The sequence below is a fragment of the Ailuropoda melanoleuca genome, chromosome 3, assembly GCF_002007445.2.
Source record: "Ailuropoda melanoleuca isolate Jingjing chromosome 3, ASM200744v2, whole genome shotgun sequence".
Lineage (NCBI taxonomy): Eukaryota > Metazoa > Chordata > Mammalia > Carnivora > Ursidae > Ailuropoda > Ailuropoda melanoleuca.
The window spans coordinates 130,295,460-130,313,075 of record NC_048220.1 but is presented as its reverse complement, the minus strand read 5'-3'; the positions used below and the strand labels follow the sequence as shown (position 1 = coordinate 130,313,075).

The 17,616-nt window shown below is 34.4% G+C and overlaps 1 protein-coding gene across 5 annotated transcripts in view; it reads right to left on the bottom strand.

The window, feature by feature from the left end:
* The window catches only part of LOC100471557 (cadherin-12), a 1,012,668-nt gene that overhangs the window by 84,621 nt on the left and 910,431 nt on the right, over positions 1-17,616 (bottom strand). For all 5 annotated transcript variants that reach the window (XM_034657064.1, XM_034657066.1, XM_034657065.1 and 2 more), the window contains one exon: positions 6,181-6,348. In XM_034657064.1, coding sequence (XP_034512955.1) covers positions 6,181-6,348 — 168 coding nt within the window. The remainder of the gene's footprint in view (positions 1-6,180; positions 6,349-17,616) is intronic.

The following is a 17,616-nucleotide window of genomic DNA, read 5'->3' as shown; positions in this document are numbered from 1 at the left end:
TGTCTGCCTTTGGTTCAGGCCCTGATCCCAGGGTCCTGGGATCAAGCCCCATGTTGAGCTCCCTGCTCAGTAGGGAGTCGGCTTCTCCCTCTCCCTCTGCCCCTCCCTGCTCATGCTCCCTCTCTCTCTCTCTCTTTGGTCTCTCAAATAAATAAATAAAATCTTAAACACATACACACAAACCTTCACCTGTTTTCACTTAAGCCTCAACAAAACTTCTATACTAAATAATATATTCTTATAGTGTTAACCTTACAGATCAAACCGACACACAGCACCCTCCCAATCTCAAATATTTGAATGAGACTGAAGAAGTTATCCTCATCAAAGTGGCGGATTCCACTTAAGACCCATTATTTTAGTCCTGCTTCTTCTAGTATTTTTTTCGGAGTACTTGTCAGCATTGTCTCTTTTCCATTCCTGCCCCTGAGATAACAGATTGCAGATTGTGCTAAAAGCAGAAATCTGGCCTTTGCTTCACCCTCAGAGACATGATTTAAGAACACGCTGGGGTGTTACCAGTTATTTGCACTTGACCGGCAGGTAGGAAGCAGGCCAGTAGCAGAGTCTCCAAGGAAGGTGGGATATGAGAGTTCTAGGCAATTACTGTCCTGACAGTAACAGACGGAGATTGTGAAAAAGACTGAAGTGATGCTGACCATGTTTCCATGTTCACACGCGTATTGGGCAGGAGAGTGCCTTTTCTGCACTCCAAGGCCAGGACATATTTTCTCCATGGTGTTATTTAATGATTCTGAGACTATATATATATATATATGTATATATATAATATATATATATATACATATATATATATCATTCATATAACTCTATAAACATTTACATCTACAAATATACACAAAGTCATGAACTTACATACCGTTTACATGTATACCCTCAGATTGTATATAATTTGTATAAATAAACTGAAATCACAGAACTGGTTTATCTCAGTCATCCCCATGACAATCCCCCTGGTCACCTAGAAGATGTAAGGGTACATTTTCTAGGGCTGGATCTGAGTTAACTGTCAAAATTCAATTAGCTTCTTTATTCATAAAGACTTATTATACCTTTTTACCAAGAAATTTTCAGTCTAAAAGCTTACAGTTTTCCAATTAAGGATGCTAACTGGTAAAGAGAAACAGACTTTGTGCCCCCATCTGGTTATAATAGGGCTCATGTTCATTCTGATGAAAATCTTTATAGATTATATATTGTAATAAATATTGCTTTAAAAATGAACAACTCGGGGCGCCTGGGTGGCACAGCGGTTAAGCGTCTGCCTTTGGCTCAGGGCATGATCCCGGCGTTATGGGATCGAGCCCCACATCAGGCTCCTCCGCTATGAGCCTGCTTCTTCCTCTCCCACTCCCCCTGCTTGTGTTCCCTCTCTCGCTGGCTGTCTGTATCTCTGTCGAATAAATAAATAAAATCTTTAAAAAAATAAAAATAAAAAAATAAAAAGCCAATCTTAACCTGGACGCCAAAAAAGTAATGACTGGATGAAAAAATGAAATTTATATTTTAATTAAACACATCAGTATTTTACACTAAATAAATATATAGTTATCAGCATTTATTTATTTATTTAGTAATTCAATATTAACCTGGGCATTCTGTAGTCTTTCTCTGTCATGAATGTATAATAGAGAAAATAATATATAGATGCATATGCTTATATTTTATGCATAGATCTGTAGTCTTCGGCAGTTTGTGTGAACAAGAACAAACACTGCTCATTAAGCTATAGACATGCTGGCTGATGCAGTTAATGCTGTAATTTTATTACGTTATGTTTATGTTAATTTCAAGGTAATAGCAACTTTTCCTGGGGTAAAGTCTAATGTTTACAAGTGTCTGATTCATTAAATTAACAAACTATATAATATGGATACAACTATATGTTTAAATGTAATTATTGCACAAATAATGTATTATTGACTTTTAACTGAATCAAAATCCTTATAGCTAGCAACAGTCAATATAAACATGCTTGGTAGATATTTTATTAAAACAGAATTACTTTAAAATATTGTTTTATTTACGTCTAAGAAATTTTCTTAGAACAAGTATTAATGTCCTGTTCTCAATGCTTGAACTTATTTACCTTACAAACAGTTCTCTTTCTCTCTTATATTGAAAAAGAAAAAAAGAAGTAAACCCTCCTTTACATTTCCTATAAATGAAGTATCTCTTTTCATCCAATGTGTATTGTGCTTCCCTTCATTTAAGTTGTTCTCATATTCATTACAAAATTATTACACAGAAGAAAGAGACCAAGTGGGTGGAGCATGGAGATTTTGCCTAATGTGAATTAACCACATCACTTAATTGATTTGATCTCATAATGCATTATTTAGATCAGCTTGTTAGATGGTTTTGTCATTTAAAATTCAAGTAATGGAAACCATCAGCATTTTTCTGTAGATTATTTTAACAGATGGAAATCCTCTGCAGATATCCTTGATTATGGTAGATGGTAGTTTTATAACTATATGGAAAAGATTTTGCAAAGAAAATATGTTGCCTTTACATGACTACAGGTACAACTCTTTTAACATGTCAGGTGTTATTTCTATTTCTCTATTTGTTTGGGGACAGTTTTCTGGGTTATCTCTAGGACATTTTAGGCCAAACACAGGCATCAGAAGAAAATTGCCTGTCAAGAGGGAGAGTGACAGAGACCTGAAGTCACTACGTAAGATTAAGGCTTGGTTCTCTCCCCAGTGGCTGCATGACCTTGGACAAAGTTTTAACTTCCAAAAACTTTACTTCTATCATTAACTTTTCTTAATAATATGCTTTACTACTTTATTTCTAAAATTGAGAAAATACTATACAGTCATTATAAAAGTAAGAGGGGAATATATATGCAAATCACTTAGCATAGTACATGACACATAGTAATTTACTAGTCAATATCATTGTCACCATCGTCATATCATATTGGCAGGAAGTTCTGATGTCTCAGTAACCAACTATTTTGCAACAATAAACAGTAGATTGTTTATACATGCATGATACGAATGCATGTGCCATTGAATTTCCTTTTTTTATCTCTAATGGATTTAGAGAAGGAAATGGATGGAAATGGGTACTTAACAGTGTCACATATGCGTATGTACACACGCAAAGCCAAAACAAATTATGATTAGTAGATTTTAAGAAATTATCTTGTGCATTTTTAAGCAATGAGAAATTGGAGCTCATGATATTCATCTGGAGGAAGTTTTCTGTTTTTATTTTGTCTTCAGTATAATTGCTTAATAGGGGCATCTGGGTGGCTCAGTTGTTGAGCGTCTGGCTTTGGCTCAGGTCATGATCCTATGGTCCTGGGATCTCCTGGAATTGAGCCCCAAATTAGGGGCTGCTCAGTGGGAAGCCTGCTTCTCCCTCTCCCACTTCCCCTGCTGGTGTTTCCTCTCTCACTGTGTCTCTCTCTGTCCAATAAATATATAAAATCTTAAAAAAAAAATAACCGCTTAATAGACACGAACAGATATAGCTAGTTGTATGGATTCTCTTGTAAGTTATTTATGTATAGAATATGTATATATATTTTACTTTTACATTGAAAAGACTATCATTTCATTTTGTAATGTTATGTCACGTTTGCAGTTTAATTGCTTCACGTGAGAAATATTCTTGCAAAAAGAGCATTGACTTCTAAAGAAATGGCTTTTCTGTGTATAAATGTATTCTGTCTTTTCCACTGAAGGATGTAATTCAAAATGACAATACAGTAAAAAGGGCTTGACACAATGGCATGTAAAATTGCAAGGGGATTAATTTCTTATTCATGTGAAAACCCTCTCCTTTCTCATGATTCAAAAATCTCTCTCACCTGTTATACTTTCAGACTATAGTTCAAAAACGCATGTAATACAAGTAAACCATAATTTGATCATGGTGAGCTGCTCAGTATATTTCCGTTGCCCTCTCATTTCTCCGTTTATGAATGGTGACAATTCAGCATATGTCATGTGACCTTTTTTGCAGGTGTTCTAAAAAGTATGGTTTTAGAGTGGCAGGTAAAAGAAAAGGATAACTTTTCATTTTAATATTATGTTAAACTAGAAGGAATTTGAAATTCAGCACAAAAAATTTGTTACTTTAGTTTGCTATTTAAAGCAAGTTATTTAACCTCTCTAAGCCTCAGTTTTCTTAACAGTAAAATGAAAAAAAAAAAAAAAAGAACTCAGAGTGTCGTGGTGAATAGGGAATACAATAATGATAAAGTTGCTGGAGACGTCATTAAGCGTCTGCCTTCGGCTCAGGGCGTGATCCCGGTGTTCCCGGATCGAGTCCCACATCGGGCTCTTCCGCTGGGAGCCTGCTTCTTCCTCTCCCACTCCCCCTGCTGTGTTCCCTCTCTCGCTGGCTGTCTCTCTGTCACATAAATAAATAAAATCTTAAAAAAAAAAATGATAAAGTTGCTGACATAGCATGTAAATGTTCCAGAAGCTCCAATGAGCTTATTCCCCACATTCCTTCCTAGTGGTTCTCATTTAGTTACCCTCAAACCTAAATACTCAACCTTAAATAAATCCCAAACAAGACTATTGCTTTATCCAGATTCTCTTTTCACTAGGTAAGATCTAGAAGTGATCTTCCTATATCAACAGGACCTGAGCATACCATCAGGTCTTCTTAAACATAATCTCGCTTCTTTCTCATGGAGATATTTTCATTTCCCTGTACCCCAGACTACTTTTCTGGATTTCCGCCCAGTTTTTACCAACCACTCTTCATCTATGCCAGCAGAAATTGTATCCTTCCACTGGCTGGGTTTTATATGTCTTATCTGAAAAACCTCACTATCATCCTTGTGAATAAGGTCATGATCTTCTTACATATGTAAGAAGTAAAAAATAAAGAAATAAAAGAAATAAAAATAAAAATAATCAATATTTTTTGACTTGGGAACATATTCTTTCTTAATGTCAAATGTTGGAGAATCAAATGCACTATTTCTTTCTTCTCTTAATATTTACTTATCTTTTATCTGTTTCCCTTAATAGCAAAGCAAGGAAAAGTGTTGCCATAAAACTCTCTGTGTTATTAATTATAGCATATTTATACTAACCATTTGTCACATATATTTCATTTGCTAAAGTATGATGACTTCTAATTGCTACTCATAACATTTGGTCATTAGACCTTCTGATCACTAAGTAAAATATTTCCATAAGAAAATGTATATTGATGATATTAAGAGAAAATGATAAAGGAGTAAAATATGAAAAACCATAGAGCTAAAGGAATAAAATATCCATTTAGTTAAATATTCTCAGTGTTTTATACTTTAGTAGATGAACTCAAAGTCTCCTACTGAGACCGAAAGAAGAAAATCATTTTGTTTTGGTTCTCTAAACTGTTCACACAAATGAGTATCTAGAGATTTAATCAAGTTCCTTGTGTAACCAGTGTTAGAGACTTTCAGCTTCTGTATTCTAAGTCTTAGGAACACTGAGCTAATCCTTGAAAATGTACCAGAAATCGAACAGGTACTGATTGGTGTTAAATGTAATACTGCAAAAGAAAACTAGATGTAACACAAGTGAGAAGTATTCATTTTCAGTAAGAAGCACAGAGTTACACAGAAAATACAGGTGTGAACCTTTCTATTATTATAGAAACTGTAGCAATTTTCACCTATTGCAAAACTAAAATAAAATAAGACTAAAGTAATGTAAATAGCATCACTGTATTATCATCTGATACTTACATGGAAGTAAATGGAAATGATTCAACACATACAATAGCTAAAGAAAGGCAGATAATTCTTATGCTAATTGTATGACAGAGCAAATAATATGGTGTCATATGTGTCATAAATATGAGTCTTAAATTACAATGGGATTTTCGTATTTATATTACTTTTTCAAATAAAAATTAGAGCAAGATTCTGACCTATTGTGAATATTTTATTTGAATAGGAATCAATAACATAAGACTCATCGTTCTATTACTGACTTGTAATATTTTATATTAAAGTCATACTGAGCATGATTCTAATGGAAAATGAAACTCTTAAGTCATAATTTTTATCTATTGGCTTCTGCTTCCTAAAGACCAAAAGTGTCTGAAAAATTATTACAATTTCTGTAACATTCAATGAAATGTAAGATTTTTTTTTAAGCTATGCTAATTTAAACTCAACAGGAGAGAACATACTTTTGGGGAATCGAGGTGGATTGTCATTGACATCCGTGAGGGTGATGTTGACAATTGTTGTTCCGGCTAACCCTCCTAATTGTCCGCCCATATCCTTGGCTTGGATGAGGACTTGGTATTGTTCTTTGACTTCCCTGTCCATGTTTGGCAAAGCTGTTCTAATAACACCTAAGGGAAAAAAGAATAATAAAAGATAAATATTACAAACATTGTGTTTTCTGAGATCAGATAGTCTGCAACAATAAAATGATTCTATCTAGATTCACTAGCAAAGACATGCTAACAAAATTATGTATCTTTCAAAAAGTGAAACACTCAAAATGTCCAATGGTTAGGATACAATTAAACATATTATGGGAACAGCCATATAATGAAATGCTGTGCAGCGTTGTGGAATGTGGTTAAAAAAAAACAGCATATCAGCTCTAAAAGACCTTCACCATTCATTAAGTCAACCAGGTCAGACATGATTTATACAGAATGATTCTAGCTTTAAAAGGGAATGAAATTGTTAAACAATATAGATTAAATATACATTAAAAAATTAAGTGGTTACACTGAGTGTGAGGTTTCTGAAGAATGCTATTTTCTTCTCTATTCTTTCTTTTTCTAAAATACATTTATTACTTTGCTTTTTAAACACATAAAATATCTCCTCAATGTATTGTATTGCATCTCTCAGGATTCCTCTTAATTATTTTAGCCACACATCTTACATTTAGATCTCATTAAGCTTTGCCACTGCGGGGACCTTGTTTCTCCTGTCACCAAGTTATTCCAGCATCTAGGGCAGTGTCTGCCATTTAGAAAGAACTCAGTAAAAATGTGTCAACCAACTGACTGGTTGAATGACTGGCTGAATGAATGAATGAAAGAGTATATAAATAATTAAGTTTATAATCATAAATCATGTAGTATATACACATACTGAAATATCCTACTCATTTTCTGCTCTTGTGACCAAGTATAGAACTAATTTATATTTATATTTATTCATAGTGAAATAACTAAGACCTTCTGGATTTGTTGCAAGTAAAATTATGAATAAATTTTGTAACCAAATTCCAACCTATAGCCAATGGTCTTAGGGAGAGATTGCAGAGCATTTGTCTTAAACCCATGTAACTTCGATAGTGTTGTTTCTTAAATAAAGTAGCCTATATGAATAACAAATATAATATCGAGCACCAACACCAAGTGTAGCATCCAAATCATAAGCTGAATATACATCCCCATTTTATCTGTTCTCTCCACTATTGACTTACCAAATGGTGTTCTGTTGCTAATTTAGATTTGACTACAATCTAGGATTTCTTCTGACCCTCGGCGGGAAATGGTTGAAAAAAAGACAAGCTCCACTTTTTTGCTACTGCTGTTTATTCATGCATTGGTACTGAAACTCTATTACTTCAATCTGTTTTCTCTCTTCAGCTCAGACCCTTGATTTTCATTTTCAAGTCTCTTAATTAAGATTCTTCAACTCTGCCATCTCAGTGGCTTGGTCCCATGGCTTAAGTTACATGACTTCTGCCTGCCTTAGAATGCCTGTATTTTCTAGATAAATGCCTGGGTTTAATTCATATGCATGTTCTATTGTCCTGTTGCTGACCAGATGATAAATTTTATACTTTATGTTATATATATTATATATACATATATTCAGATGCCATGAAAAGAGAACACACAGGCATTATCAGACTTATTTAAGACTAGTTTGGTTATTTCTGTTTTTTTTTTTCCTGGTAAATTGTTACAGTTATCATAAAGACATCAAACTTCCCTGCCTTCCTGTTCCATCCTGTGTCTGATAGGCGACCTATCTGCTGCTTCTAGTCCTCCTTTATGTAATGCAGCTTGACCGGAAGTCATTGTTAGAATTTAGAGAGAAGAAAGCGTTGCATATGTAGTTCCAGAAAACCACTGACGACCATCACGTGCTTCCCCTACCCTACCATTTCCATTCAGGACCCACTAGCTCAGACAAATAAATTATGATATTTGTAGATTTTTGTCAGAGTAGAATCTGGAAATCAGACAGACTACAAAATTCAAATGCGAGAAGCAAATCTTAAAACGTTGTGGTCTATTAAAAAACCTGGTGAAAAACAGTCTCCTTTCCAAGAAGTTACTCCCCTTAAGGACCACCCACTGTTTACCAACTGCCTAATACTTAAAACCAAACAAACAAAAATGGATTGCATGATCTTGAGCAAGGAGGAACCTTGCCAAGAACTGAGTTTAAATGTTCCTAGAGTAGAATGTAACTAGCAAAAGAAAATGCTACATTCTGTTATTTCTGGTTTTAGGTTTAAGTTCATGTGCTCATCTCTGTTTCTTAGTATTTGTGTATAAAGACACAGCAATAAACTTGCTATGATAATAGCTGAAGCTTAAAAAATGCATTTTTCAGGACAGTCCAAATACTCCACAATAGTAATACAACAGAATTTAATTAATTAGTTATAATTCTGAAGTAAATCCTATTTAATAGAAAATGAAGAGTGGGTAGGCAAGTGTACATTGAATCCTGGTATGATTTGAATGTCTTGTACCTGATGAACCTTCCAGCATACTTAATTGAGATATTAGAGTAAATACAAAAAAGAGAAAAATAGTGGGATTTTATTTCTGCCAATATGAGTGGACATGTATGGTCGAGAGAGTTATAAACTTAAAATAATACATCAAAGGACACTAGTCTGTCAAGGGATATATTCTGTCTCTGCAATGACCCTTATGTTGTATGCAAGTCTGTCTTGGTGGATTTCAGCTTATTTTGCAAAAATGGGTTAAAAACTCTGATAACTTTTTGAGATGAAAATAATGCAATATTCTACATGAAAAATCATAAAATATTACACGTGTTAATCCAACATGATTTTACATGAGCTATTTCTTGAGTTGAGGATTGAATTGCAGAACTGAGACATGGGGCACTAGGTTCTGTTAGCATTTGTCCTAAAATATATGTTTTATTCAGGCATTGTTATTAAATTTGGTGGTATAATTGGTAAACGCTCTTCCATTTGCCACTTTATACGCTTATTTATACTTTATACACTAGATCTACTCTATACACTTTTCTAGACTTATGTCTGCTCTCTGGCTGTCAGTTGTAATAGGCCAACTGGCAAGAGGTTGAATGGCATAAGGAGAATGAGGTGGGTTTTTCTTTGCATGGATACCCCCACATCCCACACTGTCTCCTGCCAGGGCCCTTCACCACACAGCTGCAAGGGTCCCAAGGCCCTTATCGTTCCTTCAGCTCTAATGTGATGACTACAGACACCTGTTGTGTTTTCTCCAGATTCTGCCCCATCCTGTATGGTTTCCCTTAAGTCTGCTTGCACTTTACAATTCAGTCTTTTAATCGAACTAATCTCAAATTACCCAACAGGGTGTCTCTGCTTCCATCTGGATAATTGATACAGTCTCTGTACAAGGTTCTTTCATGGAATGTGCATTTAATGGGCATGTGTTTATGGGAGTGTCAGGAGACCATTAAGAAACACTTACATATTTAAGCTAATTTCAGATGGTGATTAGTGTTATGAGGAAAATGAAAACAACTGTCTTTGACAGTGGTGTCAGAAAAGTCCTCTCTGAGAAAATCCTTTAAAGTTGCAATCTGAGAGAACTGGAGGAGACAGACCTGGAAAGAACAGAAGAAGGAGCATCCCAGAGAGGGAAGCAGGAAAGTACTTTGAAGAGTCCCTCCAACGAATACCAGAAGAGTCCATGTGGCTGTAGCTTACTGCTATGGGGAAGGATGGGTAAAATAAGACCACAGAGGGGAAAATAAGAAGTAACACAGTGACTTCAAAAGACAAAAGCATCTTGAAAATCAACAAATGGGATCCAACTAAAGGGTTTCTGCACAGCAAAGGAAACAATCAACAAAATGAAAAGACAATCTATGGAATGAGAGAAAATATTTGCAAATCACATATCTGATAAGGGATTAATAGCCAAAATATAAAAGAACTCATACAACTCAATAACAACAACAAAAAAAATGAACAATCTGATTTGAAAATGGGCAGAGGAACTGAACAGATACTTTTTTCCAAAAAATGTTACACAAATGGCCAACAAGTACAAGAAAAGGTGCTAAACATCAATAATCATCAGAAAAAATAAAAATCAAAGGATTATCACCTCACACTTGTAATAATGGTTGTCATCAAAAAGATGAGATAACAAGTGTTGGCAGGTGTGGAGGAAAGGGAACACTTGTGTACTGTTGTTGGAAAGATGAATTAGTGGAACCACCATGGGAAATTTTGTACAGGTTCTTCAAAAAATTAAAATCGGAATAATCACATTTTCCAATTATCTCACTTTTGTGTATATACCCAGGGGAAATGAAAAGAGGATCTCAAAAGAGGTATCTGCACCTTCATGGTCACTGTAGAATTATTCACAAAAAGCCAAGATAGAGAAAAGACCTAAATGTTTATCAACAGATGATTGGATAAAGAAGATAACACACACACACGTTCACACACAGGAATATTGAGTAAGGAGAGTGACGAAATCCAAACATTTGCAACAGCATGGGTGAAACTTGAAGTCATTATGCTAGTGAAATAAGAGGGAGAAAAAGAAATATTCTATGATATTATTAGTATGTAGGATCTAAAACAGCTGAACTCAATGAAACAGAGTAAAATGGTGGTTACCAGGAGCTGTGGAGTGGGAGAAATGAGAGATGTTGGTCTAAGGCACAAATTCCAGTTATGAGATGGATACCTTCTGGGGCTCTAAGGTACAGCATGGTGATTATAGTTAATTTTACTATATTATATACTTGAAAGTTGCTAAGAGAGTAGCTCTCAAAAGTTCTCACCCCAGAAAAGAAATGGGAATTATGTGAAGTGATGGAGGTGTTGGCTAACACTGTGGTGGTAATCACTTTGCAATATTTAAGCGTATAAAATCAATGCACTTCATATCTTAAACTTCCACAATGTTGTATGTCAAGTATTCCCCAATAAAGCTGGTAAAAATGTTAATTATTGTTTTGCGACTGTTGAGAGAGAGAGAGAGAGGAACAACGGATGAATGGCTTTATTCTCCACTCACTAAGGATTTGAGTCCAAAGACATCCTGGGTCATTAGTCTGCTCTTACAAGAGAAGTCATAGTGGTGAGGTGGGAGCATGAACATATAACACTTCCCTTCTACTCTGAAATCCAAGTCTCTCAGAGTGAAATCTTCACATGACCTCTACCTTCCCACTTAACTCTCCAATCTTATCTTTCACAACTCTCTTCTTTGGTCACCAGAGCTTTGCACACTCTCTTCTCTCGTGGGGAATGTTCTTCCTATGGTTTACTCATAAATAGCTCCTCCACTTCCTTCATAACTTTTCTCCAAGCCCTTGTCATAGGATTTTCTTGGGTATTCTCCCTAAAATTCTATACTGATTTAGCTTCCTATTGCTTCTGTAACAAATTGCCACAGACTCAATGGCCTAAAAACAACACAAACTTATCATCCCACAATTAGGGAGGACAGAAGTCCAACATGGATCTTGAGGTCCAAAATCAAGGTTGTGGATAGATGCATTCCTTTCTGAAGGGTTTTTAATCTTCTAAAAGATGTCTGACTTCTCTGGCTTCAGGCTTTCTTTCTCCACTTCAATGGTAACAGCAGAGCACCTTCAAATCTTTCTTGGATTCTGACTTGCCCACCTCTCTCTTACACTTTTAAGAACACATGTAATTAAATTGAACCCACACAGATAATGTAGGATATCTCCCCACCTTATCTGCACATAAATAACAACCCTAATTCCATCTGCAACTTTAATTCCCCTTCCATATGTAGTACGACATAATCACAGGTCCCAGGGATTAGGACATAGACATATTTGGGAAATCATTATCTTGCATACCACACATAACCCTCCCCATCACTTCCTAAGCTCTCTCTCCATCACTTTCTCAGCCCTTATTGCTATTCAAAACACTATATATTTTGCTTACTTTTTGTGTTTCCCCAAATAAAGTGAATATTCCTGAAGGTCGGAATTTTGTCTTTATTTTTTTCTTCCCCGTAGGATACTTGGTTCTAGAACAATGTGAATCATATGGTAGGCACACAATAAATATTAATAAAATACACAAATTAATATATAGCAATAAGCTTAGGTGATGCATGGAAAATTACCATACATTCTTTAAGAGAGATGATGATTGAATATATTACTAACAATCTTGGTCATTATTGGTGGTTGATCATGAAAATACTCATTATGTGAGTTTGAGTGAGATGGAGTTGTTAGTATAGATCTACGTATGTGATAGCTGGTATGTTATGGGGAAAAAAAACCAATTAAATGCTATTTTTGCACCTGAAAATGATATCTCTTAGAAGATCACAGACTCCAATGTTGTCCATGTCATGATTAACCTTCTAAAATATGAATCTGGAGGAAGTATTAGCAAATATGTCATAATGCTCCAGTCTTTTAGGAACTGCTAATAGATGGTAGAATAGAAAAAAATAATTATAGCTAAAGATGGATACCTTAACTTCAGCACTGTCAGTGCAAAGTTGCTTTTTTTTTCAATTCCACAGCTAAACTGTATTTAAAAACACTTGTACAAGACCTGTTTTTGCAGCAATTTATAGAAAAAGCTACTGAGTTTCTTTTCATTACAGTCTTAAATTTGCCTAAAATGTGAAATGGGGTTTTTAAAAGCTAGTACAATCTTTAAAAATATTACCAAACATGTTGTGTCTATCACTACACAGATGAAGTGTATAATTTTAAAAAAATGCTGTTGCCAATAATCCAATAATGTATTTTGAGGACAAGAAGAATTATCAAGTTATCTTCAGTAGAAAGAAAATTTCAAGAACTTCTTCCCACCGATAGCACACCTTAACTGTGCTTTAGAACTCAGAAGTCACTTCCCAGGGCCTCTTTCCTCAGGAAGTTTCCCTCTCAGTCTCTATCAGTGCTCAGCAGTCATGCTACGTATTAGAAAATTTCATCCTACAAAATTCAACTGTAATCTTCTGAGGACCTGATGGCCTCCCTCCAGTTGATGGGGATCCATTTGAGGATCTACTTGATTCATCTTGATATCCTAATAGCAGAACACCTGTGAACCAATGGCTTCACATGAATAAATAGATCCAACACCACTAGCTCATCGCTCATCACCTGCTTTAAGACTTCCACTAATAGGAAACTCACAATCTCATGGGGGCACTCCACTTATTTAGGGGCAAGTACTGACATCTTCTTTTAAGTCTATGAAATCAAAATTCTTCCTGTAACTCATACCAGCTATTGATAGCCCTTTTCCTCTCAAGCAGCACAGAATACAGCCAGTTCCTCTACGACATAACAGCTCTACAAGTTCCAAAAGTCATGGATCACATGCCCCTGGAGTATTTTCCTTTTAAGGCCAAACATTCTCAGTTCTATCTGCTGATGTGTGCATTCCATGATTTCTAAAATAAGGCAAGCGAAGTTAAACAGAGTTCTCAGAAAGTGAGACAATGCAGAATACAAGGGAACCATTCACAGGAGCACATTTTTAGTCATGCAATTTTACTACACATATGCAAAATATTATAAAATAGGCAATATGTGATGCAATAGCTTAATAATTGTCTATTTCCTTGACATATTTTTCCTGCCCTATATTCATTAGCATCTATTGCTTTCCTTGCTCTCACTATGCCCATAATATGACCTCATCTAAATGCAAAAAGTATTAGAAGCGTGACGACTCTGTGTAGGTAACCACTCTTATTTTGCCCTTGAATAAAGAAGATACTTTCTTTCTTTCATCAGCACCTCAGCACTGAAGTGTCTAAATCCCTCAGACTTTACTCTGAATTGATATCGAAAGCATTTCAAGCCATGAAACATTGTAAATATTTATATAGTAGTATAAAAATTAGCTCAAAATATAGTCTAACCCGTGCTTTAATTATACTCTGGAGTTTAAAACACCAACACATTGTTAAAGACCTAAAAGAATAAATATCAATCAGAATAGGAGAGGAAGTTTCACTTAAGACATGGGCCTGGAGATTATAATTCCTGAATAAAAGGTAATAGTCAGACTTAAAGGGTAAAAATCTTGAAACGTCAGTTCTCTCAGCAACATTTATCAGATTTCCCTGAACAGAAGGTAGGACAGAATCACAGAGCATGAAATAGCAGAATGGTGAATAAAAGGGAAGAAAATGTAGCTCTTGAATTCAACTCAACCCTCACTCAATTGTTTTCATAAGGATTCTATAAAGGCATTTATAAACATATAAAATAAAAAACTTATCTAGGATCATGACCTGAGCCAAAGGAAGTCACTTAACCAACTGAGCCACCCAGGCACCCCAATAATGTGAATGCTTGTAATGTCACTCAACTGCATGCTTAAAATGTTTAATATGGTAAATTTTATGCTACATATATATTTTATCACAACAAAAACATTTGAAATTTATAGGTTTAAAAAAATGTTGAGGTAAAATACATAATGACGCTTTCTCAATTAGGGGTCAGATCATTTGGAAAATGGAACATATCATCACCACATGGTACACAAAATAGCAATATCTAGTTACCCAACTCAGACTAGATTTTGAAATCATTTAGGGAAGAAGTGAAATATTTTAAAAGAATTTTAAACATAAATTAAGAAATGAGGTCAATCATTTATAGTAATATTTGTTTTCCTAAATAATTCTCTTATTAATGCCGTAGAGATGTTTGGCATCCTGATTTCATGCACTAGATAAAATATTAAAATGCCTGTGTTTAATGTTTTATAGATTATAGATGTTTTTCTAATATAAAACAATTAAGTATAAAAATATACATAATATGATATGCTAATATGACAAACACTTTAATGTTTTATAAATAGTAAGTATAATGAATATGAATGTTATTTAGTGTCATAGATTTGGGACACGTGGGTGACTTAGTCTGTTAAATATCTGACTCTTGATTTCAGCTCAGGTCATGATCTCAGGGTAGTGTGCTCAGTGGGGAGTCTGCTTGAGATTCTCTCTCCCTCTATCCCTCCCCCCCATACACACTCTTTCTATCTCAAACAAATAAATAAATCTTTAAAAAAATGTTTTATAGATTTATCACATTTGAGGTTTTTAAAGTATTTAATAATCATTTGAAGTATATATATATGTATATATATATTATTTCTGAGCATATTTCAGAGAATGCTTTAATTTATATTCCTCATAAATAAAGTTCTTATATTCACTTGGGTAGTGTGCTAGGAATGTTTGTCAAAAAGCAATATCACTATGGAAATACGTTTTATTTTCTCATTCCAAATGAATAATAAATGGTTATATTTATCTCTTCATAAATATTTAGGCACCAGAAGTTCTGATAAGACTCTTCCTTTAAAAATTATTTTAAAGTGTATTCCACACTCAAATGTGGAAAATTTTAGATAATATTAGTTTTTCATGCATTTTATTTAATAACAGCAAAAGGAATTATGAAAGGAAGCTATATGGCTGGAACAAATGGAGACTATTTCTGAGAAATTGCAATTATCCTTGATATTTGATTTACTCTTATGTACCACAAGGTGATAAATTTGACAAAAAGTCTTCTTAATGGTCTCTGTGCATGAAGAACTAGTTATCATTCTATTAATGAAGTGCCTCACCATCCACTCTTTTCCTGTCTAGTGGTCTGAGGCATTGTTAGTATCAAGCCTTCTGTCTCCAATGAAAATCAATGCTTCAAAAAATCTATTTCATTGTTTATGCCAGAATTGTTTCACCTTTGGTTCTAAATAATAAGCATTACATAAAATATAAATATATAGTTATTAAAGGCATATTACGAATATACACACTCTCTTGTAAGATAATACTTTCTAAAGGCATTAGAATTCATTTAAAGTTGATTTTGACCAAGTAAAGCCAAGGGGACAGAAAGTGTTTTGACTCATAGAGTTATTGTCTTTCTGGTGTGAATTTGACTACAACGATTATATTCTTAATCTATGCTCTATGCTTAAGTTCATCTTTGCATCATTTTCTCCTACTGTTCAGTTATATACTGACTAGGTCTATAGTTATTTCATCAATATTAATTCCTTTATCTTTCTTTTGTCACACTTATTCTGAGTATTTAAACTCACTGTTCTATAGAATCAATCAATTCAACCCACTAAGTATACTCTAATACCCAACCTCCCCTCCACCAATCTCTGCATACCCTCCTTTCTCTTTTTTCCTTTCTCTCTGACTCTGAGGAGTGCTTCTTAGAGGCTGAAGAGATCTAAGACACATATATTGCCCATGCTTCTGTTTCTAGTTAGATTATCCATTATGGTAAATTTTGAAGAAGAAATAATCCATAATGTTTTCATCTGATAAAAGGATTTATTATATTTTAGATAATTTTCCTTCACTATTTGTCTATATTTTTAGCCTGTTGTCCAAACCTTCCTCATCCTTCTGGAATTCTGTACCATCTTAAATTTCATTGAACAACTTCCTCAAATTCTTTCCTCAACAATTGCCCCCCCCTTTTTTCCTACAAATATATATGATTTCCCACAGGTAAGCAACAACCACAACAATTCCTTAACATCTATATTGCCAAATATCTTATCTCTGTTGCCATACTTCTTGAAAATAACTCATATTGTAGACGTAACTTCCCTGTCACGCACTCGGTCTTAACTTTGGACACTCTGACTTTTGGTTTCTGACCCTCTTTCCAAGCCAAAAGAGCTTCTATGTCCTAAGCAAGCCTTTATAGATTTCCTTCTTAAAGGACAGATGTTGTCCTTATTACAAATTACTTTTTTTTAGGTTTATAAAAGGGAGCAACTTCTTGCCTTAATCCCATAACTTTTTGCTGATTTCTGTCCCTCTACAGGCTTAATGAGAAGAGTAGGAAATGAGAAAATAGCAGGTTCATTTGCAGAAAGTTTCCACAGGTTCTCTTTTCCTATTTAATTGACTTTATGTTTCCAGGTGACATTAAAACATGGCTAATTATTAATCAACCTGTATTTAATTGGTATTCCAGATTTTAGCAAATACTTATGGGGAAGTGTTAATTTTGAAATGTTAAGCCTATTTGAATACATAGTGTCTGAAATTGAGACTTTTCAAATTGATATCACTCTTTAAAATTTATTTACAAATTTAAAAAGTAACAGTCTAGGACATTAACAATTTATTTAATTATTGTAACCTAATGTAATAAATAGTATTGAATTCAATATGCAATATATGATAATGTGCCATATAAGTTTATGAAGTAGCTGTCATTGTGGAGTTCTGTTTTAACTGTGACATGGAACATGTATTTTGATGGTCAGCATGGCCAGATCTCCTTAAAAACTATCTAGCATTCAAAAAACAGATTCTCTAGAGCAGAGGGACCTCATTTTATTTGAAAGGGAACAC